Genomic DNA, 24,885 nt, shown 5'->3' with positions numbered 1-24,885 from the left:
TAAATCATTTAAAAGGGAAAACCTAAAAAAAGAATAATAATGCCCTTTTTAAAACACATGGCAGTTGTTTTTTTAATGATGACCTCTCTTTCCATTCTGCCTTATAATTTTATGGAAAAAAACAACTAATGACATTAAAGAAAAGAAAAAAGCTTAATTTAATGACTGAACAGAATTCCATACTAGGGAAAGTGTAAATTGAGACAGACAGTGATAGTGTGTGTGACGACAGCCTGTGTATTAAGAGGTGTGAAACTCTGGCTCTTGTGAGACACATTTTATTGTTGTGCAGTAGCTCTCCCCTACGCTGTTTTTTTCTCGAGCTCCTTTCCCCCTTCACTTTAGTCTTCCTTGGTTACCGTGGGAACTGCAGAACAAAGCCCTGTGCCTATGTGGGATGTTTTGAACTCCATATCCTCTGGCCTACTTCAAACACACACGTACACACACCCTCGGTTGATTGTAATATTGTGTGAATTGATGCATGTGTATGACTGTGTGTTTGTGGCTGTGGCTGTGTGTCTGTGTTGCTGACTCTGGTCAAACCTGTGCTTTATTGCCCCAAATAACTTCCATCCACTGTCGGGAATAACTGCAGTTTAGAGCTTGTGTACTGGGTGTGAGGTGTCGCCGTTAGGTAACTCAAGACTAGTGTTACATTTTGATTTTGATCCTACCTAATTTAGTGTTTGGGGCATTCTGTAAGGAATCCTTCACTTTCTGACCTCACCCATTTTGATTTCAATGGAACTTTCGAGAGAGAGAGAGAGAGAGAGATTTCCCTCTCCTCTAGTGTGTTCTATAGGTTTTAGTGCATGTAGATGGTCTGCAAAAGCTAAAATCCCTGTGTTCCCTCCAGAGGGATTTTCTCTCCCACACACTCCTCCCCTCCTGCATGAAATGCCTCCATTAGACTCCTTTGTTTACTTCTGTAACACCCGAGCTAACGTTCAAACACATTGTACTTGATAGGCTAGAGGGCTGGCCAGCTAACCAATCAGAGCAGTCTGGTCTCTGGAGAAAATAAAGCTTTTTTTTTAACATTAAATCTTTAAAACATGTTACAGTAGAGGCACAAAATATAAATATGAACCTGGAAATTAGCATGATAGGTTCCCTTTAACCATTTAGGATATAGGGCCCTCTAACACATCCCTTATGGTGCATAGAATCTCTCTGTTTCTAATAATACTTCTGTTTTATTTTTCACCACATGACTGAAAAATTGAAAGCAGTTTTGTACAGCATGATTGAAGGACGAAAATGACAGATGTTTTAATGCTAATTCCATTTAATCGTTAAAACTGCGCAACATTTTTTTATTTATCTTTCCTTAAGAAACGTACTGTTATGTGTTTATTCTACGGGCTGTCAAAATTAACGCCTTAACGCGAGATGATTAATTTCTGGAATTAACGGCGATCATTTTTTTTAAAGCATTAACGCATTCCCGCCCTGATTTACCCACAATTCAACCCCTGCCGCGTCATTCATCATCGCGTAAACGGCATGGCTGACACGAGCAAGATGGAGGACTCCGAGGAACCCATTGGCCCTCTGCATGGACAGTTCGAGTATAAAAAAAACAACGATGGAACAGTAAACAAACATGTTGCGGTTTGCTCACACTGCAGGAAGGACTTTTCGTTTGACCAAAGCACCTCGAGCCTTAAGTATCATCTTAACGCCAAGCATTCATTTGTTGGGGCTTCAACTTCAGGTGTTACACCTGGCATGCGTCAGACCACCCTTACCGAACGCAGGGCATTAAGTAAGTCTACGTCTGAGAAGCTGACAGACACAATTGCCAGATGGATACCCAAGGACTGTAGACCGATTAGTATTGTCGAGGACACGGGCCTCGCTGGAGTTTTGAAAGTGGCAACTTTAGACGCATTCTACAAGCCACCGTCGAGAGGTACAGTGATGACTAAAATCAACCAACTATATGACGCTAAAAAGAAAATGAAGGAAGAGGATTTGGCTTCAGTGGAATATGTTGCTTTGACAGGAGACCACTGGACCTCTGTGAGGAACAACAATTATCTGGGTGTGACAGCGCATCACATCACTAAAACCTGGGAACTGAAGTCGTTTGCTTTAACCGTAATGAAAACAGAAGAGCGTCACTTTGCAGAGGTATGTGCTCAACAGTTTGAAATCGTGGCACACAAGTGGAAAATAGAAGGAAAAATCACAACTATAGGGACGGACAGCGCATGCAATATGACAGCTGCAGCTAAACTGCTGCCATATGAGCACATGCCCTGCATCGCTCACATGCTACAGAGAAGCATCAACGTGAGCCTCTCCGATAGTGGATTTGCGAATGTGTTGGCCAAGTGTCGCAAAATTGTCGGTCACTTCAGACACAGCGCAGCAAACACCATGGAGCTTCAAGCACAGCAAGCGGCCCTGGGACAGCGGCAGGAGCCACTGATCCAAGACGTGCCAACGCGGTGGAATTCCACGCTGGAAATGATCAAGAGCCTGAACCGCAATCAAGCAGCAATAAAAGCAACCCTGGACCAACAACACCACAAACTGGTTATGCTGACGCCACCAGAATGGGACAAACTGCAGAGACTGAGCACTCTTCTAGAGCCCTGCAGGCAAGGAATGCACATATAATGTGAAAATAGAAAAATTAAATTGAACTGATCAAGCTCAAATTAAATGTTTAACTGATTTGCCAGCATACCAACTGGTGTTTGTGTGTGTGTGTGTGTGTGTGTGTGTGTGTGTGTGTGTGTGTGTGTGTGTGTGTGTGTGTGTGTGTGTGTGTGTGTGTGTGTGTGCGCGCATCCCCCAACTTTTTTTTACTGGTAGAGGGTTTCAGCTGGGGGCTCAGAGAGTGCTAATGTTCCCTTTGTCAATAGAAGGAACTGAAAGAGAGCAGAGGAGTTACTATGCAGGAAGGAATGAGCCTTCCCTTGTCTCCCTGCTCCTGTCAGACTGTCTTTGAAGACGATCCGCCCCCTGTACAGTTCTCTGTTTACCAGCAGAACCGTGATCTTCTGGCAACTGTCAATCAGTATTTAAAGACTGGTGCAAATGTCTGTCCGCAACATTGGAGCTCCGTAAAAACAAAGCTGTCTCTGCTGTCTGACGCTCTATTGGGCAGAGTTTTCAGATTTCTGGAGTTGTTATAGTGGTTTTGGGGAACATAAATATGGTTTTCTGGCATCACTTTGAAATTTTTACGGGGAAAACCTGCTTTTTGTTATGAGGGCGCACGCCGAAAGTAAGAGGGTTACCCGGTTTAGACAGTTGCCACCATTTCATTGATCTGGGATTGTGTGTGTGTGTGTGTGTGTGTGTGTGTGTGTGTGTGTGTGTGTGTGTGTGTGTGTGTGTGTGTGTGTGTGTGTGTGTGTGTGTGTGTGTGTGTGTGTGTGTGTGTGTAAATGGGTCATGCTGTATTGATGATCTCGTGTCAGTTTTCGGTGTAAGCTGTTGCTGGTGATATTGCTAGGGGGAATATCTGTTGCTCTGACCTGTCACGAGTATACACACAAACACATTTTTAGTCCAAACAAATGTCTATTTTGATCATTATTGACATCCATGCTGTCTTTGTATTTCATGTGTACAAAAAAAAAACGTACCGCCACAAAGCAGGTCCAGGGAGAGTGTAACCAGATCTGTCTCATCTATAATTGAACACCAGCTAGTAAGCACTGCGCTTGATATTAAAGACATAATCCTTTTTTCCAAACTGGAAACACCAACTTCAACATACCACAGAGCTATAGATTAATTGATCCCTTTCCCCCCCTTTTAAAAAATTCTACTGTCAGATATTCAGGCTACGATTATTACGGACAAAAAACACAATCATCAAACTATGGAATAACACTTTCATTAATGAATTATAGTACAATTATTTCACACCATAATTGATTTAGTTATTCGAACAGCACTGATCTATATCACACCTATGTGATTTATCAGCACAACATTGGAAATGGACAATATTTGTGTTTTCGACTACTATTATCTCTACAGAAATATAGGATATTGGAGAAATCAGCCTGTTTCACACATTTTACACCATTTAAGAAACGAGCTGCAACAAGGAACAAGGAGCCATGCATGGGTATGTGTACAGCAGGCTCTAAAGGCTTTTGTAGTGATTGAAATAATAAACCAATCATATTGTCACATTAAATTGTAGTTCAACCTTTTGTCTCTTTAGTTCCATTAGCTGTTATCTCAGTTAGCTGTATTAGCCATGGACAAACAGCTAATCTTGCAAAGTACTGATGTCTGCATGGTGTCATCCTGCAAAGCTTTGGGTCAAAGAACAGCCTAGCCCAAATGAAGGTTATGTTGTTTGGTAATCGAGTTTAGCTTAGATTCATTCAAGTTCAGCCAAGACTGACTCGAGCTGAGGCTGTCTACATAAGATTGAGAGGGCTAAACTGAATAAACCATTTTCAATTCTTACGATGATGATGTGGCCTGTTCCTTGTTATCACCAATGTAATATGTAGGCAGGGGTAAGAATCTAAGAAGAGCAAAGCTGCTTTCTATTTCTCTTCTATTGTTTGCTGGTTCATTGAATACCTTTTTTTTAACCCATCCACAGTGTATATCAATCATAGTGATAGATGGCAAAACTAGACACATGAAATTGAAAATGTCTCTTGCTCCTCAGCAGCATATTCAGTGTTTAGTTCATGGCTGTGGTAATGTATCTCTGTGGAACAAACAAACTGTTCAGGGCAAAGCCTCCAGACTGACGGTGTGTCTTTAAAGACATCTGGTGGCCAGTTTACATGTTTTATTCACACAGTGCTGTGTGTGTGTGTGTGTGTGTGTGTGTGTGGAAAGAAAGACATGGAGACTGGTCTCATTACCTGCCGGTGTATAGGTCAGTGTAACATTATCTGCACCACCACACACACTACCTTATAACTGTCACTGCTGCTCAGTTATAACCGTAAAGTCGTTTCATAACAATATTAATGAAGCTCTATTGTCGTCCCACTTTTCATACACAGGATGCAGCTAAAAGAACCTTAACAATTCTGCACAAAACACAAGACAAAATAAGATTTTACCTTTGAGTCAGTGGATAAAACATATCAGCATGTGTTTATGATACCTACATGATTGCAAAAACATAAGAGCAAGAGAATAAATGAAATAAGATAGCCCTAAAGTATACAACAAATGAACTACTCTAAACTACTACTCAGAAGGCAGAAATGAAGCAACACTTATAAACATGTAAAAGTTGTTTTAATAATGTTTAAGGCTCGCGCAGGGACGTAACACGATAGAGAATCTGAGATATCAGTAGGTGCTGTTCCAGATAGACATTTATATACCATAAGAAGGATTTTAACGTACCTTCTAAACATATGGAAAGCCAGAGCAGTGTAGCTTACACAGAGGTAATGTGCTTTATGTTCTTGCGTCAGAGTTATAAGTCAGCTGTAGTTTGTTTATTGAAGTATTTGAAAGGTCTGCAAAAAGAGACCAACCTACTTGAGATGAACGCAGGAATCTTTCTTATAACACACATTTTGCCGATCTTTCTCTGCTAGAAGAAAGCTGTTGCTGGTAACCATGCTTAAATAAGATTTATAAAACAAATATTGGCCCATAGATTGGATTTCCTTTTCATTTTCAAATATGGATTCTTGGTTTAGATATCCAATGTCTTCAGCTTTCATACCGTCTGTCAACTTTGAGAAGGCGTGTGCTGTTTTATTCCAGCCAGCCCTTCCCTGCTGACAGCCACTTCCCTTATCCCAAAACATCCCGATCTGACACACACACACACACACACACACACACACACACACACACACACACACACACACACACACACACACACACACACACACACACACACACACACACACACACATACACATGACTTCCCTTCACTTGAACCATGGGTCATCAGCCCTTGCCTACTTTCTGTAAGTCTTCGTCTGTGACCTTATTCATGTTTCCTCATCTAGGAACAACTTGCTTTGGCAGTCAAAGGACATGTTCAGATAAAAACAAAGCACCTGGTTCCTTTGATTGCATTTGATTATGAGGGGTGTTTTTATTCCTCACAATCCCTCTTTAGTCTATCAGGTGTGTTTTGGGAGACAGGAGAGGATATTCTGGAATGCATTCTTTCCAAACTCTCTCTCTCTCACACACACACACACACACGCACACACACACACACACACACACACACACACACACACACACACACACACACACACACACACACACACACACACACACACACACACACACTCTTTATCGCCAGCTGGGTGTTTCCTGCTGGCTGCCTGCCTATACACACACAAACAGCAGTTGCACAAGTCTGGGTCACTCTGCTGCTGGACCTTACCCTGCTTTCACCAGTGTTTTAGTTTGGGCCAAACATTACACTTTGCACCACTAGTGGAAACCACCACAGTTTTAGAAACTCTTATAGATAAATGTCAGACAATTACACCCTAAAAAGTCTTATAAAGATTTGCACTGTACATGGGAATTGTCCGATGTTTTGTCTCTGTGGCAAAATAGGTGACATCGGAGGGCAGGAGCTTATGTGCCGCTAAGCAGTGCTGCGGGTTCTTCCCCCAGATATAAGGTAGTCACACAAAAACGAGTATTGCTAGGTTACATTGTTCATATTTGTGTGTTCAAGCACAATGGCAGCAGATATTTTGCCTCTGTGGTCACTGCAGGGAAAAAACTTTGAGTGTGTTGATATGGAACAGAGGCCATTGTATACAGGCATGAACCAGAAGCCTGCTCTGTGTAAAATAAGGGAATGGATACAGTGTTTCCCATAGATCTGAAATATACTTGGGGAGTTGCAGATGACTGGGCAACATCCTCTTCTCTTTTTCTCGTAAGGTCTCCCTTTCTGTTTTGTCGCTTGTTAGTAGACCCTACACACGATAGCAGAGTGAACAGGTACAGGAGGCGTAGAGCGAGGAAATCCTTGTCCTCTAGTTAATCGATCGCGGATGGCGTCGTGCTCAAGAACGGGTAAAAAAAAACAACTAAATGGGTCGCAAAATATACTTTGGCGGCCGTTAATATACCTGGGCGGCCCGCCCAAGTAAAGTCTATGTGTGGGAAACCCTGGTATGTAATGCTATTGGCCCACAGATTGTTATTGGATTTTCATTTCACTCCCAAATATGGATATCAGCCTCAAATTCATTGTCTTTTGCTCCTTTTTCAACTTTTTGTTGTTTTGTGACACAGACCCATCATATTGTTTTTATTTCTCCCAGTTGAGATATGGATGTCTCTGTGACCATAGTTTAATGGACGGCTGTGTAAAGCTAAAATGTTGTGGTTCCATACATCGCCATCTTTAAAGTGACAACGTTCTCATACTCGTGGATAACTTAAACTGAGACGTAAACAAGGCATTGCTCGTGAGTTAAAAATAAATGGAACTTAAACAGTACATTAAACAGTAATTATATTCATGAAGAGAAGAAAGATTGTTGTCTGCCTATCGGTTACACAATATACAGCATTGTCAGGAAGGGGGAAATTAGGACCCAAGTGCAGCACAATGAGGTGGAATACCACCTTCAACAAAAGGCGAGCTTTTATCATAAAAAAAGCTGTTAACAAAAATACAAGGCTAGAGAAATCCAGGACATGAGAAAGACTTGACTTGATACATGAAGGACGACGACCGAACAAGAGACAAAAGGGGAACTAAGATTAAATACACAAGGGTAATCACAAGACAAGACACAAGAGACACAGCTGGAGAGGGGAGGAGAAACACAGGGGCAACAGGTGAACACAATGACACAATCAGACACATGAGGGAAACTCAGACAGGAAGTGAAACTAAACATGACACCAGAGGGGAAAACATAACAAAATAAAAATAGGAAACCGACTCAAAACAAGGATCATGACACAGCATAAGCTAGAAAAAGTAAATGAAGAAACATACTATATACATGTGAAAGTATTTACAGTTTCTCTGTATTAAAATGTTAATGGAGTAAAGTAGTGTGTGTACCAGTGGTGATCCGTCAGGGACTTCAAGGTATTCAGAGCATACCCTGGAACCCTCAGATAAAAAATCTAATTAATTATACAAATAAAATGTAATACAAATGAAATAAAATGAATAATTGAGAATCGTGTCTGTGTTGTTGACCTGTAATATTTCAGTGTTACGTTGATTTGTTTGTCTTCCGCGGTCCATGCACTATGCATTCGAGTGGTTTTGTTAAATAAGAATGCTACCAATCAGATATTTTTCTGGGTGTCTGGGAAGAATATCTTTCCACCAGGGTATTCTATATCCTTGATAGAAGGCCCTGGTCCTTAAACTGAACGAGAGCATACACTTGGGTTGACAATTTGATCGACCAATCATATAATGATTTGTAGCCAATGGGCGTATTCTTTCAGATTTTCCCACGGTTCCAGGGTATTCTAGAAGACCTGTTAGTTCACTGGCTTGAGAAGATCTAGCTAAGTGCTACGTAGCAATTCACATAGTGAGTTTACGTAGTTTTAATTTGACGTAGACATTTTTGGGGGGGGGGGTGTCTATAGAAGGTCCAGTTGTGATAGACACGGTTCGCAACTGGTGTGTACAATATGTACAAAGGGTTCAGGGTTATGGACAGTGTAACAGGTTGGTAAAGAAAATTGGGGAAATCGAGGCGGGCCTCTTGGAGACAGCAGAGCAGACAGCCAGCGCTCAGAAACCTAAGACGGCATCCACTTGTCACTCAAATCAGCCATGCATGTAATGATATGTAACATTAAGCCTCAATATAACCTAAACCGATGAGTTGCAGCTGTGAAGGGGAAATGAGCTTAAGGGAACAAAACCATTATTGTGTCAGACTGTAAACATGTTTATTTCTGCTTGACAGTAACACTGCGTTGTGTACAGTTATCATGGTCACCTTTAAAAGTGTTTGTTCTTTTTCTCCGTGTCCCACTAACCTCCCTCACCAAACCTTGTCTGTTACAGGACACCTTACAGCAGCTAATCGTCATGCCCCTTCCCAACATCCTCTCCATCGCCAAGGATCCAATATCAGGTAACACACACACTCACACACTCACTCCTACATATTTCTGCTACCTCCGTTTCTGTATATAACGAAATGTATTATACACATGTATCTTCCCACGGAGCATTGCATTTATGACCAGTGCACTGTTGTTTTTCTATTTCTTAATGTCCACTTATATCGGGATGTTCCCCCTTAACCTGTTGTTATGGCAACTACCATCTTATTTGGGCTACATATTCTCCACGATTTCAAGTACTCCCTTTGATACAGTTATGTAACACTGCTATCATGAAGAACTGTACGAATTGTTTGTTAATGTTAGGCACATCAATAGTTGCTTTATTCATTTACTGTTTTATAATACTGAACTAAATATGCAGTAAAGTAATATAATAACCATTACTGAGAAGAAAAATCATGAGGAAACAATTGTTTGTTGATCTCATTATTGTATAATGTAAAAAGCATACCTTCTAACTGATTTAATGAATAATAATGAAAAGAAATGTGTAATTGGATATTAGCAGTGACAAGAACTGTAATGTGGGTGGGTAACCTGCTCTAACTCTCTCTCAGGTCAATATATTCAGTCTCCACAGTAGAAGCATCATTCAAGAATGTGCTAGCCTGCCAGGTTTGTTAGCATGAAGAATTATTGGGCGAGGTCTATATCCCATCATCCTGAATTCCAGATTCCTCTTACCTTAAACAGGCCCCAGAGTTAAACTAAACATGGAGCAGCAGCGTTCATTTATTACACTCCTTATATCTGGAACAAACTCCCAGAGAACTGTAGGTCTGCAACTCACACTGCTTTTAAATCTACCCTGAAGAGTCTTTCTTTTTAATCAAATAACTGTTCATATCTTACACAGCACTGTACCTCTAACCCCACCTACCTAAGTTGTTTTGTTTGTGTTGTCTTAACTTTCAATGACGGTTTTAAATGTAACCCAGGTGCTTCTATTGTATTTTTAAAGCACTTCCCTTGTTTTGAAATGGGGCATCATTAAACTTGCCCTGCCAAAAAAAACCAAATCATTATTAAAAATGGAATAAATACACTTGTATACGGTAGACATGCCTAGGGGAGCAATCTGGGGGTAGATGCCCATTTACCCCCATGAGCCAGAGATGTGTCTGTGTCTTTGCAGAAAACTTTGCTGTTGCTGTAAAATTATTGAAAAAAAAAAGGGTTGATGACATTTAAATAGTCAATAGTCATGGTTAAAACACTGCCTGGCAGTCACAATCACCATCTACCTTTAGTAATTTATTCACAGACCTGCTGTGTAACTTTCATACATCTTCAATATAACGTTCTTGTCCTTTTGTATTCAGCTGTATCACGGTTGCTTGTGCTTCCCTGTGTTTCTAGTTAAGAGCATGGAGGAGCTGAAAAGACTTTTGTTGCTGGTACTAGGCTGTGCTGTCCAGGTAACGAACACACACACACACACACACACACACACACACACACACACACACACACACACACACACACACATGCGCTCATTGTACCACCCAGTCTCCCAGTAGGAAGTGTATCTGTTTTGTTTTGCATGTCTGAGCACAGCCGCTCAGTGATAAGGTGCAGGGTGGGACTGCACCATCTCAGTGCATAGAGTAACATCAATAATATCCAATAATAAGCAGCTTAATTATGGTGCTGAATAAAGAAAGGTTAGGTATTGGTCGAAACTGTTTGACAAGAGCCTTGCACGAGAGCACTTTACAGACAAATCCCATGTAGTAGATGTTTAGTTATCCACAAATATTGTTCAATCTTCACAGGAAGGTCATGAGGATACATCTTTGTGGGAAGATGAATGTTTTAGTACAATTAAAAACACTTTAGGTAGTGTAGACCGGCACATTTTACCTCCAGATATGGCTTTAGCAGATATTGGGTTACCTGTAATTAAAGAGGTCGTCCTGAGGGAGGGGGGGCACAGGTGTTTCTGTCCGTATTTGTTTGTTCAGCTATTAGTTTTCTCTCATTTCCACCTCTCCCATGGCTCTGAACCCTCCAAAGTGTTTTTTTATTATCTAGCCTTCTCCTTTATTCTTGTCCTTTGCCTTGGTCTGCTCTGTTTCTCCTTCCATTACACGCTTCTTCCAAATTTCCCTCCCTTTCCTCCCTCCGTTTGTCTACCTGTACTGGTTCTACTGGTTCCAGGAAAACGGCCACGGGAGAGCGATGAATGGAAACACAGAGGGGGGGAGGGGCGGATAAAGCCACATGTTTTTAATTTTGTTTAAAAAAATAGTTCCATCCAAGCTGGGGTCAAAATGAACACTCTTTATCGAACTACATTTCCCAGAGACCTCTTCTGTTTTACAACAATGTTATGGAACACATAAAAACAATATAATATACATAATATGCACATGTTCATTTAAATATGTCTTATTTTCTGTGTTTTTGTTTGTGTGACAGTGTGAGCGTAAGGAGGAGATGATAGAGAAGATCAAGCTGCTGGACATTGACACTCAAGCTGCGATTGTCTCTCACATCCAGGAGGTCAGTAGTAATGTATCAGTGATGATTGTTGACCTCCAGTTCCAATATTTGATGCTGTAACCACTGAAATCCTTATCGAACATGACTAATAAAGACTGGAGCTTTCAACCACCTCTCTCTATCAGTGAATGGAGTGGTTCCCAATCAGTGCTGGGAATGGCTTCATTATCATGTGAACTCACAGAGTGGTGCAGGGATGAGGGATTTCTGTAGGCCCACCTGGAGATTAGCCTTGCTAACGTTCCCTCCACAAAATCCAATGGGATTTTTCTTTTTTCCAGTGTTTCATTAAACAAACTCTAATGAAACACTGATACTTAAATGCTTTATTAGAGTTAAAAATATTCAAATGATCAGATATAGTGGAATTTCAAATTGCGCAATAAATGTTTAAGGCAAAAAACAATCAACTCCCAGCTAATATGTGTTTAGTTTTTAAATAAAAGACATGGAAATATAATAAGGGGGCTAATTAAGTTCACCAATGTTCGGGTGGGCACATTCAAGGGATGTTTTTGTATTTCTGTTTGTGGGGCGAAGCTTTGGAACTGTTTGAATGAGGAGCTCAGGGGACGTCCTAATGTAAAACTGGTTACAAAAAGGACATGATTTTCTGAAGATACACGGATGAAATTGTTTTATGGTATATGGAGGTTTACGGTTTGTTTGCTTATTTATTTGGTTTGTTATTTTATCTTTTCTTGATTACCACTGACCTCTTTTATGTTTTTGTTTATTTGTTGTTTTTATGTTTTTGTTTTTTAATAACAAATGTATTTTGGGAAAGGGATGAGATTAAATAAGTTAACTTCTTCCCAACACTTTTCAGAAGTGTAATCAGGTAGATAATTTGTTTATATATCATCTGTAAGTCAATAATATTTTTTGTTTATCAGTTTGATACTGCTTAGTTTACAGTATCATAATTCCCTTTTGTCCTTTCATTATTATTATTATTATTATTATTATTATTATTATTATTAGTTTATTGTTTTACATGTTTGAAATATATCAAATCAAATAATCTGAATATTCAGATAAGGTTATAAACAAACATGGTCTGCGCATCACCATGCTAAGCTAAAGCCAGCTAATGATCAGCCTGATGACGTTTAGTAGTTTATTTAGTCACTTGTGTCACAAAACTGTGACCAGCCTGATACATTTGCTGGACAAAAGGAAATAGTCAACAGATTAAAGGATGATGAAAGCAGGTATTAGTTGCAGCCCTTTGCATTATTAAACATTTCCAACATTAGCTGACATCAAAGAACTGCTTGGTCAGCAGTTCCCGATTAGAAGACCATACATCCTGATATGGATGTTATTTTTAATATAGCTCCTTCCTATTTTCAGACAGCTGGCTTATTTACCAAAGTCCAGCCACATTTAGTCATCCCTTTCCTTCTGAGGCTATTGTCTGCAGGATGATAAGCTCATGCTAATGATGTTAGCATGCTAATTAACCTTACTTGGTGTATGGACGAGCATTGTTTGTATACTCACAGAACTTTGGTGTTATTCATTCATGTTAAGATCAGGAGGTGTCCAAATCTGTCAAAGTCAGGCCAAATTACCGCGCTAATAAGTGGAAAAGCCGATACTGTACTTTTTACTCCCCTACATTTATCTGACTGCTTTGTTAACTTTTATTAGATTTAGATTATTACACAAATATCAATCAAATAATAAACGTTGAAATATAAATATGGGTAAAGTTTTGAGCAGCTGTATAATAAATAACAAGTACTTTATTAATCTCAAACTGGGAAACATGTTTGTTGCAGCAACAGAAAACAAACCAGGCATTGTTCATAATTAGAAATTAAAAAGTAAAAATAAACAATTCTAAAATATAAACCTCTGAAAATAGAAATAAAAATGAACTGGAATTACAGAACATATATATATATATATATATATATATATATATATATATATGTATATATATACAGCTGACTATAAAGATATCAAATCTGACAAATAATAACTATAAAGAATATAAAGTCATTAAAATGAGCTCTAACTTTACCAGCTGTGTTGAATGTTAGACGCAATAAACACTACGTTGATATATCTTTAACGTCTTTATCCCCTTGCCTTGCAGAACAACTCACATTCTCCCATCTCCGTTACAACACACCGAGAGAGAGAGAGAGAGAGAGAGAGAGAGAGACATGAAAAAACTGCGTATGCGTACACGCGTTCCCAGGGTCAAAGGGTAAAAACAAGGAGGGAAAATATAAGTGAACAATCTCCCTATCCTTTTTATGTCAAATAATAAAACAATGTAAAAGTAATACCTGTCAAAAGATTTCAAATAAACATACAAAGTCACCCAATGACTATAAACAAAAGAATACCTCTTAAGTGACATCCTGATACATTCAGAGTGAGTTTGACAAAAGATGAACATACAAATAATGCAACAAAGTGCTTTGAATTGTCTGTACAAATAAAGTTTTCACCACAGATCCCACAGTCCTTCACTTAAAGCTTTCAAAAGCACCAGAGCTGATGCTCCCTTTTTGGTGAGACAGTCAGCGAGTTGGCCTTTTGTGTCTGACCAGAGCATCTCCTTGATTTTCTTCCTTTGTATGAGCTCCTTAATGCTGCTTATTTCCAACCTGAGTCTCTTCTCTGTGACCTGTTTAGTTGACTTAAAGGCATCAAAAAGAGACCGATTGTCAGTCACACAGACCAGTGAAGGAGAATTAATTTCAACATTACCAGTGGTTAGCTCAGAAAAGAGGGTTGCAAGAAAAATAGCATTGTCTACACCATCTGACATAGCAAGTGTTTCTCCTGCAAGGGTGCTTCGTACAACACGTCTAATTCTCTTGGATTGCCAACAGAGAGGAGAAAACTTCCCTCTTCCTCCCATAAGAACAATCAATGTCCCCTCCTGTGTACCTCCATCTGGGAGATTACCAAAAGAAGCATCACTGAAAACCACCAAGTTGAGAGCATCATTGTTTCCCATATGCTGAAACTTGAGGGTCACCTTATCTGACTTAAGCTTACGGATGACCTTATTTAGCTCGTGCATAGACTGCAAGGGGGGCATCCCTCTGTATAGCACGTGCTGGTTGCATGTGAAGAAGTTGTAGATTATCAATGTAACTATGCTGATGCACCTGAACAACACCATCAACAGTAGCAAAATCCATCCCCACATAGCAGAAATGCTCATGCTCCTCCCACCCTACATGGAACACTGACTTTAGTAGGGGTATCACATTTGTTGAAAAGTCTTGCGAGCCTGCCCAAATAAAATCATCTACATGGCATGCAAGTACTCCAGTGACCTTAAACTCCTTGTGTAACCATTAAAAGACTGCTGGATCCACCTGCGACATTCTACCACCTGTGCTAAGCATGATTGCTTTGACTTTGTTATACCAATATAGAGATGCATCAACAAGACCATATACACATTTCTTTAGTTTCCATAGAACATTTTGCCACTGATTTTCATAGATTACTGATAAAAATAGTCTAATAATAATAATAATAATATCAATAACCAAGAGATTCTAAGAAACACATCATTATTGTGCCAATTCCTTATCTCTTCTTGTTTTGCTGCAGCAAATGAGATGTCTTTTGTTATGAGTACATCAGCCTCCCTGTCATCTGACTCAATCTTAAAATTACCAAAATGTGACACATCAACTGACTCCTTTTGTCCCTCACTGCCATCAGGTTCAATATGTTGTAGGTTATAACAGTTTTTGTACTTTCCTGTGGCTTTTCCTGCTCTGCGTAAAACTCTGGCTATACATTGAATGCCATCATCTCTACCCACAAATTTTACAGTCTGACCTTTTCTTAACTTTACATCTGCAAAAGGGCTGGCGTTACCACAGTCCCTGTGTTCTGTGTCTGTTTGTGTCACATTAGTTTGTGTCAAGGGTGGGTGCAACACTTCTCCTGTATTCATCTCCATGTCACTGATATTTCCCTGTTCATCGTCAGTATTCTGGTCACAATCTGAGCTATCTACTGCAGTGTTTGTAATGCCTCCCTCACTTTCTGCTTTTCTGTTAGGATCATCTTCTGCAGTCTGCTTGTCCTGCTCCTGTGTGTTTAACTTACAAAGCCTAGAATGATTCACTCTTACAAAAATACCACCGTGTCTTACAAATACAACAACTCCATCCTGACCAATAACTCTTCCATTCAGTGCCGTTTGCTCGTTTGTAATATACTGTATCGCCTGTCACATATTTGTCATCTGTAGGTCTGAGCTGCTTGCGAAGTGCCCTCTTAATTTTTCTCTGAGCATTCAGCTTCAGTGAATGCTTTCCTGGAAGCATGCAGAGCTGATATGTGTTATCCTACCCTAGCACTTACAGTGGTACCCTCTAAAGCAGGTATTATCAACTAACACAGAGGGGAGGCTAGGATTTTGTCCAAAGACTAGTTGATGTGGGCTGTAACCATGGACATTAAGCATACTCTTCTTGGCCATAAGGGCCCAGTCAAGAGCAGTGTGCCAGTCACATCCATTTTCCTGTTTCACCTTGTGGAGGATTTTGGTGAGTGTCTGATTGTGTCTCTCCAGCAGGCCGTTGCTCCAGGGATTGTATGCTGCTTTTGTTTTTGTCTCAATATTGAAGTTTTCCGCCATGTCTCTGATTTCCTCATTATTGAATTCTCCACCGTTGTCACTGTATAGTCTCCGGGGGGAACCATGCACACTTATCCATGTGTGAATGAGGAGTTGACGATTTCAGAGGGTTTCTTTGTTTTCACAATGTGAAATGGTCGATGAGATGTGTTAATTTGTGGTGGAAACTTCTGAAGCAGTGGAGACGAAACTCAGAGAGACACTGGAGAGCAGGAACTTGGTGGCAAACACTGTTGGATTTATTCGGAGATACGGCCGGAGAATTGACAAGACAGTTACTATAGACACGAGTTGCCACAGCGGTTGCCAAACCAATTCTGAAGATCTCGACAATAGGAAGAGGTTTTAACTAGTTGGATAATCAACATTCTTCAAACGCCAGACTAAACAAGCTCAGACAATACGTTTGACTTAAACTGTCCTCTAGGTCACAGATAAGGTGTTTACCGGAGCATCTGTGTCCAGATAAACTGGCGCTAGGTGTCCCTAAACAATAAAGCCAATCTTAGGTCAGCGTGAGCTTGTACGAACTGTGGGAACAACAAGGCTTTGGAAGCCCAGGCTGCCCCTCCTTAATGAAGATAACAGCACCTGCAAGGCCGTAGAGCCAGGTCAGAGGAGGACAGAGAGAAGAGATGCAAATGAGCTAAAGATTTACAAGCTTACACAAAATATTCCCTAACAGTTCCTCTCTTTTTATCAATTTTGATAACTTAATAAACCGTAATCTCATAATACATTTGTGTGGACTTGAAAAAATGAGAGTCTTCAGAAAGGTTGTACGAATTCTACTTCACATTGTTTTGCATCACAGTATCAAAACATTCAAGATTGAAGCATTCAATCACAATGACTGATGCACCAGTCACAATGAAAATCATCTGTCAACAGTGTTTTGCCATCAAGTTCCTGCTCTCCAGTGTCTCTGAGTTTCGTCTCCATTGCTTCAGAAGTTTCCACCACAATATGGAGGTACCATATGCCTGGTTCCAACTCGTGCAGGTTCACTGCTACCGTTTCAATTTACTCTGAAGCCAAGGGCAAACCTACAGCAGGCTTTGGCTTCATCTTGCTGTACCTTTTGCATATGTAACAGTCATGTACTATTTGTTGCAAAATAGCAATACATTCTTTGTCCTTATTTTCTGCGCTATGAATGAGCCTTTGTAGACGATGTGCAGAAGCACGGCCAAAATGTTTGTGAAGCTTCAGGAGAACTTTATGTTTCTCATCAGTTGACATGTTTTCTGTTACTGTAAGGACTTCATCTTCAGCTTCACTTGTTGCGCCTAATGACATGTTGTCAGTGACAGTGAGGACCTCAACGTCAATCTCACTCTTTTCAGTATCTTTGTCTCTGATGTCTACACAGTAGTGGCCAGAGCTAGTGAATTCAAGAGGCACAGTTTGTCTGAACATTACAGCTCTGTCATTTTCCATGTCCAAAATGGTGCCAGCTTTCTTCAAAGATACTTTGCTCAGCAGCAGTGGGATATCAACTTTGACCGCTTCAGCTTCAACATGACATTTTGTCTGTCCTATTTTAGCAGGTAGTTTCACTTATCTGGTGGAATGTACTAAGTTTCCATCTCCGAATCGAAATGGCCTGCAACTGGGGATTTCTGTTTTCAGCACCTGGTTCACTTGGTCGGGGCTGAGGTCTTTCACATAGCTTTCCAGCCACTTGCAAGTGCAAGCAGTCTCAATAATAGCTGACCCCAGGGATTCAGCCAGGAAGATTTCTGAGTCAGACGTAGAGGCTTTTGTAAACAGTGTGATGTTACATTCCTCAACATTGTCTCCTTCAGTTAATTTTACACGTTCACACTTCTTATAAGGACAATCTTTCGCCCAATGAAACGTGCTCTGACAGATGGCGCATCTTGATCTCTAACCGAATTTATCCAGTGCATTGGTACCTGCTAAAGGCTTCCTCTGTTGTCCAGTCTGTAACGTGTACCGTTTTCCTCGTCCTTGGGGTCTTTGCTCTGTGAAGAACGCCACATCCTACTGATTCACTTGAATTCCGTTTGACGAGCCTGGCGTTTTTTCTCCGAAAATCCTCTGAAGTACCGATTTCATGTGGGCGAACTTTAAGTCCGTGCACGCCGTCAGTGCAAGTTGCCCGTTTTTCACGTCCAGACAAGCCGTGTCCAAGAGCTTAAATGCTAACACAGCGTCGGACAGAGTCATATTGTACTTTTTCATACGGTTATATCGCTGCTCAAAGTCAATGATATAGTCCGACATGGACAGAGAACTGTCTTTTGTAATCCCATGAAAATGGGAATATGCTTCATATGCGCGGTGCTTTTCCTCCTTCAGGAACACACTATCCAGTTTCTCTAACAACGTGTCCATACCGTTATCACTGTCCAAGTCGTCTGCAGGTATTTCCATGACTGTTTCCCGGGCTCTTCCTTGGAGCCCCAAGGCCTCAGCGAGTGCCTGCTTTTTGTCGAGTTCTGTAACACGTGTCCAGACGTTGAGTTCATTTTTCCAACCTTCATACGGTCTGGACTCGTCAAACTTCGGGCAACATTTTTTTGGGGGCAACCAGTGCCTTTTAATATAATGCAGTTCAGAAACAGGGAGACAGAGGGGAAGACGCGCGGCAAAGGGACTCAGGCCGGATTCAAACCTGGGTCCACCGCATGGGGATCAAACCCCAGTATATGGCCGCCTGCTCTACCCACTGAGCTATACGACGGCCTAAAGAGGATTTTAACAATACAATTTTTTATACTCTTCCTTAAGTATAAAATCTGAGTCATCCAGCACCATCAAGGATGAGGTCACTGTGTAACTTTACTTTATTTTGCCTCATAGAAATATGATGTGTTGTCTGTTACAGGTGACCCATAACCAGCTGAATGTCCTGGACCTCTCCTGGCTGGATGAAGAATCAGAGCTCGGTCACGAGGAGCTGGAGCCTCTGTCCCGCAACATGGCTGCGTCGCTACAGCAACTGATCGACCAGAGAGACAAAGCTAGTGAGGTACTGAGACTCACACACAACCACCACTTCCAGGCTGAGTTTTTCGTATAATGACAAAATATCAGATTCCATCTGAGCCAGGATACTTTGTGAAGCCGACATTGGGTCTCGTGACTCGATTTTAGAATAGAATGAAATATTTATACAACACTAGGAAGTTAAATTAAACATGTAGGACAAAAATATGTATACAAACATAAGTGAAAGTAAAAAAAGAGCAAAACAAAGCTAAAATAAAATAGCAATACTTAGTAAACATATGAAGGTAAAGTAACGATGTGCATATTTATCAATACACAACCTTTATATGTATATTTCAATATTTGCTTTCTTAGTATTAACAAGATATTAATATTGTGATTAAATTCCTGCTCATTGGTTTAAAATGGTATTGTGCTGAATCAGAGGATTTTCTGATGATCCTGCCTTCAGGTGATTGTGGATCTGACCCAGGAGAGGGACTACCTGTTCAGTCAGCAGCCCCAGGAGGGCTGCAGGAACCTGGGTGTGAGCAGCCCAGAGCGTGGGCAGGGTTCTGGAGGAGTTGGAGTGAATAACGGGGGATCGGCTGTCAATACGTCTGGGCTGACCAAAGAGGAGAAGCAGCATCTGTCCGTGGAGCTCGCTGACACCAAATCCAAGCTCCGCAGATACAGACAAGAACTGTGAGTCTTTCCAGAATCAGAACATCTTTATTCATCCCACAGCGGGGAAATGTACATTATAACGGCAAGCAAAGAGCCAAAGATAGCTTAATATTAATTAAGAAACATGCATAAAGTATTAAAGGTAAAAGTAGAAATTACTCAAATTACAATTAAAACAAATACACATCCAGTACCAGTTACAGTATTTATATAAAAACTGTGTGAGTAGGGATAGCAGCCAGGTGATATATTGCACAGTTATTAACAGTTTATTACAGAAGTTGAATTGCCTAACTAAGCTCATTTTACAGCTCAGACAGACATAACCATCACATCAGTTCAGGCTATTATTGTTCGGTTAAGTCCAGTTCTGCGGTCTTTACACTGGCTTCCTGTCCGTCAAAGAATTGGTTTTAAAATACTGCTGCCCGTTTTTAAAGCATTAAATTGTTAGGGCCCAAAATATATTTCTGATCTCCTGCTACATTATCAACCATCCAGGAGTCTCAGGTCTTCTGGGTCATAAACAGCGTTGAGTTATTGTGCTCCAAACATCTGGAACAAACCCCCAGAACCCTGCAGGTCCGCTGCTACACTTACTACTTTTAAATCCAGGCAGAATACGTATCTTTTTGCCGCTGCTTTTGATTGAGCTGTTCATCTGTCACACTGCAGTGTGGCTTTTATTCATGTATTTTATCCGTGTTGTGTTTATTTTATTATCTTTGCTTTTTAATGACCTTTTTTAAATGCCATTTTATAATGTCTTTCTGCAAAAAAAAAAAAAATCTTAATGTGTTTTATTTTTGTGAAGCACTTTGAATTGCCGTGTGTTGAAAGGTACTATATGAATAAACTTGGCTTGCCTTAAGACTAGATCATATGGTTGCATGTAACGTGAAAGACGCGCTCATAATGATGATCCTCAAGAAACAAATCCTTTCAGATGGCTTAATTGACAGTTCATTACATATTGTTGCTGGGTAGAGTCTTAAAGTTTTCTGTTGGTGTCACTGGTATAAGGCTGAACTTTGCGGTTGCAAAACAGCAGCTGGAAGTCATTATATATCCAACATATCTTATTATGCTGTGTACTTCTGATAGGGTGTAATCCCATGGGGGGTACAACTATTTGCAGATAAACAAAACACCAGTCAATCCGCAGTAACGTGGAAAAAGTTCTGCTAAACATACCGTTTTACCGTGCTGTATTAGAGACTTGCTGTAACAAAGGTTTACTGTATGTTTCTACACTGGCTTCACTGTTTACGTGTGTTTATGCTTAGGGAGGAGAAGACGGAGCAGCTGATGGATTCTAAACATGAAGTGGAGCGACTCGATCAGGAGTTGCAGAGACAGAAACAAGAGGTCAGAGCCGTTAATAACCGGTGGTGACAGGAGGAATGTTATGAAAATGAGAGTTAACTCAATAACAGCATTGATGAGTGCTGCTGATTCTGATAGAAGGGGTCCAATCAGGTTGTTTTTTCCCCTGTGATAGCCCACTCATTTTGCAAGTGTTAACATACATCTATATTTTTGATCTACACTTGAACGCTCCATTTTATGAGCTCAATCAGTTAAATTTAACTTTAATTGCCATTATATTTTTTATTCTGGAAATCAACCTTTTTCATGGAAAACATTTTGGGAGAAGGCTTTGTCCTTGGTGGGGTCTTTGTTATTGGACGAGGACAGCAGGGAATACTTCTGGATTACAGAGAGATTGAATTTGGAGATAAAGTCAATGCTGAAGATGTCATCCAAGCTGCCAAGAACTTATGCCTTTAGAGAGCAAATCTGATCTGTATTACCAATGCAGCATAAGAAAGCATATATAACAAAGTCTAAAACCATAATGATTCCAAGCTATAAGAATAAAATATGAATTCTGAAAATCATTGAATGTTTTAAAGTGTGTGTAGAAAAAAAGGATATTGTCATTTTCTTACTGTTGTGACATTTAAACGTACAGTAAACACCGGCCCTGTGAACACCTGGCATTAACATGCATTTCAAGTAATCTGATTACAAGAGTTACTCTTAATACAGGTGTGAGTGAGAGATGGCAGAAGTACACACATCCTTTACTCAAGTAAAAGTACAGATACTCGTGTTTAAAAATACTTTGGTAAAAGTGGAAGTACTGACTAATCTTCTTAACTCAAGTAAAAGTAAAGAAGTGTTGGCTTTGAAATGTACTCAAGTAAAAAGTACCACCTGTTTTATAGAGTAACCGGTAAAAATAATGCCCTTTATATTAATAGAACATCAAAGAACTTCAAAGTGTAATAATGTCATTGTTAACTAATAAAAGTGGGGACAGGGATAAAAACACAGAGGCTGCATGTGTTTGCATTGTTTAAGTCCTAGGAATCATTAAAGGACCGCCTTCTCAACTGACGTCCATTTCAGATTTAAAATCCAATTTTGAGAAAGCCATGAAGATATAATAAGAGTGTGTCACACAACTTGGGTGGTTTTGTTTGCCTGAAACACACCAGGGATACACCCAGTCTATTCTTGTTTTTATTTCCAGCACACTAGACACAGGTAGTGAAAAGAAAAAGGTTGCATTTCATCTTTGAAAACAGAAATGTCTGTGGCTATTTACACATAGATTAAGAAAGGGATTGCTCATTCATCATAATATAATCCGTTTTATTTATAGATCGCTTTTCTAAAAACTCTTTACAGAGGTAAAATTCATCAACACATTATTAAAACCACACACTTAAAATGTGTAAAACACGACATTAAATTACAGATTAAAAGCAGTTTTGAAAAGGTGAGTTACTGACGTGTTTGGGGAGTGAGTTCCAATGTTGCCTCTCTGTGTGTTTTGGTCCAGAACCAGTCACTGTCGTGTGAGGCCCGGTCGGTCAGAGCGTACCGGGACGAGGTGGACTCTCTGAGGGAGAGAGCAGCCCGGGTGGACCGACTGGAGACAGAACTGACCCGGTGTAAAGAGAAACTCAATGATGTTCACTTCTACAAGACCAGGATGGAGGTACACACACAGCTTCACACTCACATCAATACAGCATCAGGCCTACATTAGAACAGTCTATGTCCTGTATGGACCTATGAAGGGTAATTGGATATATTTATTGCCATGTTGAGGTACTCTAAATGCTGCTAATGTTCAAACTAAATATTCTACTACATTTTTTATCTTAAGCATTTACTGGTTTAGTTGAAGACTAAATACTAAGTCTAAAAATAAAATACTCCATACTAACGTAAAAATTATGAATTCAAATATTAGAACATTAGTATTTTCCTAATGTGAAGCCAATTTTAGATACTGGTCAAATAATGGTTTTATTATTAAGTATAATTCAGAGTGTTAATACAATTAGTGGAGTAAAAGTCTGAGATATTTACCTCCTAAAATGTAGTGGATTAGAAGGATTAAGTGGCATACAACCAAATAACTGAAGTGATTTCCTCTGTAAATATAATTAGTTGTTGATATACTTTGTTTACTTTGATATATGGTAATGTTTCATGTGATAGAAATTCCTAAATATGTCAGCACAAGATAAGACAAAAATGCGCTACGGAGCCAGACTCACTCGGGAGCTGTCAAAGGCATTAAAGTAAGTGTGTGTGTGTGTGTGTGTGTGTGTGTGTGTGTGTGTGTGTGTGTGTGTGTGTGTGTGTGTGTGTGTGTGTGTGTGTGTGTGTGTGTGTGTGTGTGTGTGTGTGTGTGTGTGTGTGTGTGTGTGTGTGTGTGTGTGTGTGTGTGTGTGTGTGTGTGTGTGTGTGTGTGTGTGTGTGTGTGTGTGTGTGTGTGTGTGTGTGTGGTCATTCAGGAGCTCCGTGAGGACAACGAGACGCTCATTGAGACGAAGGTGCTGTTGGAAGAGCAGCTGTCAGCCTCCAGGGGGCGCTGTGACAAACTGCACACGCTTGAGAAAGACAACCTGCTACTACGAGCTAAACTAAACGACTTGGAAATGGTATGAGACTACGGCATGGGTTTACATTGCATAAGTTATAGGTCAAAATGTCATGAATCTGCAAATAGTGTTGAGTGGTACGGAGTCCTAAGCCTGGGAATGAGTTAGCATTTTAGCACACACAGGCTCTGTCGTCTTAAAGACAATGCTTTTTTAAATGAGTTTTTAGTTAGATTCCCAAACTAAATCTAAGGTCAACACTAAAAGCAGATTTCTGCTTCAATAATCCTAAAAGGAGTGTTAAAATGATCATCCTGCTGAACAAAACCTGCAAGTATCACAAACATGTGTGCAAATATCTTGTTTTCAGCAATATTCTAAAATCCTATGAGGAAAAACCCATTGCTTTTGCTTGCAACGCTGACTTCTGGGTTGACTTACAAGAATACATCCTCACTATTTAAGAACTCTACATTATGAATGAGGGTTACCTTTATATGCTAAAAGTTGAATTCCAGTTGTTGTTTTCTATCTATTTTGGTCCATGCATGTCATCAAAAGAAAAAAGCCTATTGTCACCTTTAATAAACACAAATATTGGCATTAAATTGTTTGTCAAAGTCTCTGTTGCTAACTGCTGTGTGCTTGTTGTGCAGGAGCGGGACAACGAACGTCGGAGGATGGAGGAGCTGGTGGAGGAGAACATGCTGCTGGAGATCGGGCAGAAACAGAGCATGAACGAGTCAGCTCACCTGGGCTGGGAGCTGGAGCAGCTGTCCAAGAACCATGACAACACTAAAACAGAGAGTAAGGCGTACACATTGTTCTCTTCACTCTGCTATACCCCATTCTCTATTTATTCAAAACCAAAATATCTCTTTCTGTGCAGCTCGTAAGTCCTTGGTCCATGAGCTGAACGAGTGTGTCTCCAGTCGGGTGTTGAAGCTGGAGAAGGAGAACCGGGAGCTGCAGGCCTCTATGGAGAGACTGAAGGAGGAGAACCACCTCCTGCAGGAGCAGCAGCTCCACACCCAGGATCTGGAACGGGAGAACCAAGGCTTCAGCAAGAAGGTGTGTGTACACGTTTCTATTACTTATTTCTCTGTTACTATTGACTACAGTAACTTTATCTTGTGT

At 40.3% G+C, this 24,885-nt stretch overlaps 1 protein-coding gene across 4 annotated transcripts in view; it reads left to right on the top strand.

Annotated features, from left to right (window-relative positions):
* Window positions 1-24,885, top strand: part of ccdc88c (coiled-coil domain containing 88C) — a 58,432-nt gene that overhangs the window by 10,970 nt on the left and 22,577 nt on the right. For all 4 annotated transcript variants that reach the window (XR_010168010.1, XM_063908322.1, XM_063908321.1 and 1 more), the window contains exons 4-13: window positions 8,996-9,065; window positions 10,420-10,478; window positions 11,482-11,565; window positions 19,053-19,196; window positions 19,629-19,861; window positions 21,130-21,211; window positions 22,695-22,853; window positions 23,662-23,808; window positions 24,405-24,555; window positions 24,638-24,819. Coding sequence is in view for 3 of the 4 variants with exons in the window: in XM_063908322.1 (XP_063764392.1) it covers window positions 8,996-9,065; window positions 10,420-10,478; window positions 11,482-11,565; window positions 19,053-19,196; window positions 19,629-19,861; window positions 21,130-21,211; window positions 22,695-22,853; window positions 23,662-23,808; window positions 24,405-24,555; window positions 24,638-24,819 (1,311 nt within the window). In the remaining variant the exon portion in view is untranslated. The remainder of the gene's footprint in view (window positions 1-8,995; window positions 9,066-10,419; window positions 10,479-11,481; window positions 11,566-19,052; window positions 19,197-19,628; window positions 19,862-21,129; window positions 21,212-22,694; window positions 22,854-23,661; window positions 23,809-24,404; window positions 24,556-24,637; window positions 24,820-24,885) is intronic.

This window comes from Eleginops maclovinus, chromosome 19 (assembly GCF_036324505.1).
Source record: "Eleginops maclovinus isolate JMC-PN-2008 ecotype Puerto Natales chromosome 19, JC_Emac_rtc_rv5, whole genome shotgun sequence".
Lineage (NCBI taxonomy): Eukaryota > Metazoa > Chordata > Actinopteri > Perciformes > Eleginopidae > Eleginops > Eleginops maclovinus.
Note: the sequence above shows the minus strand (reverse complement) of the source record. Positions and strands in the feature narration are given on the sequence as shown.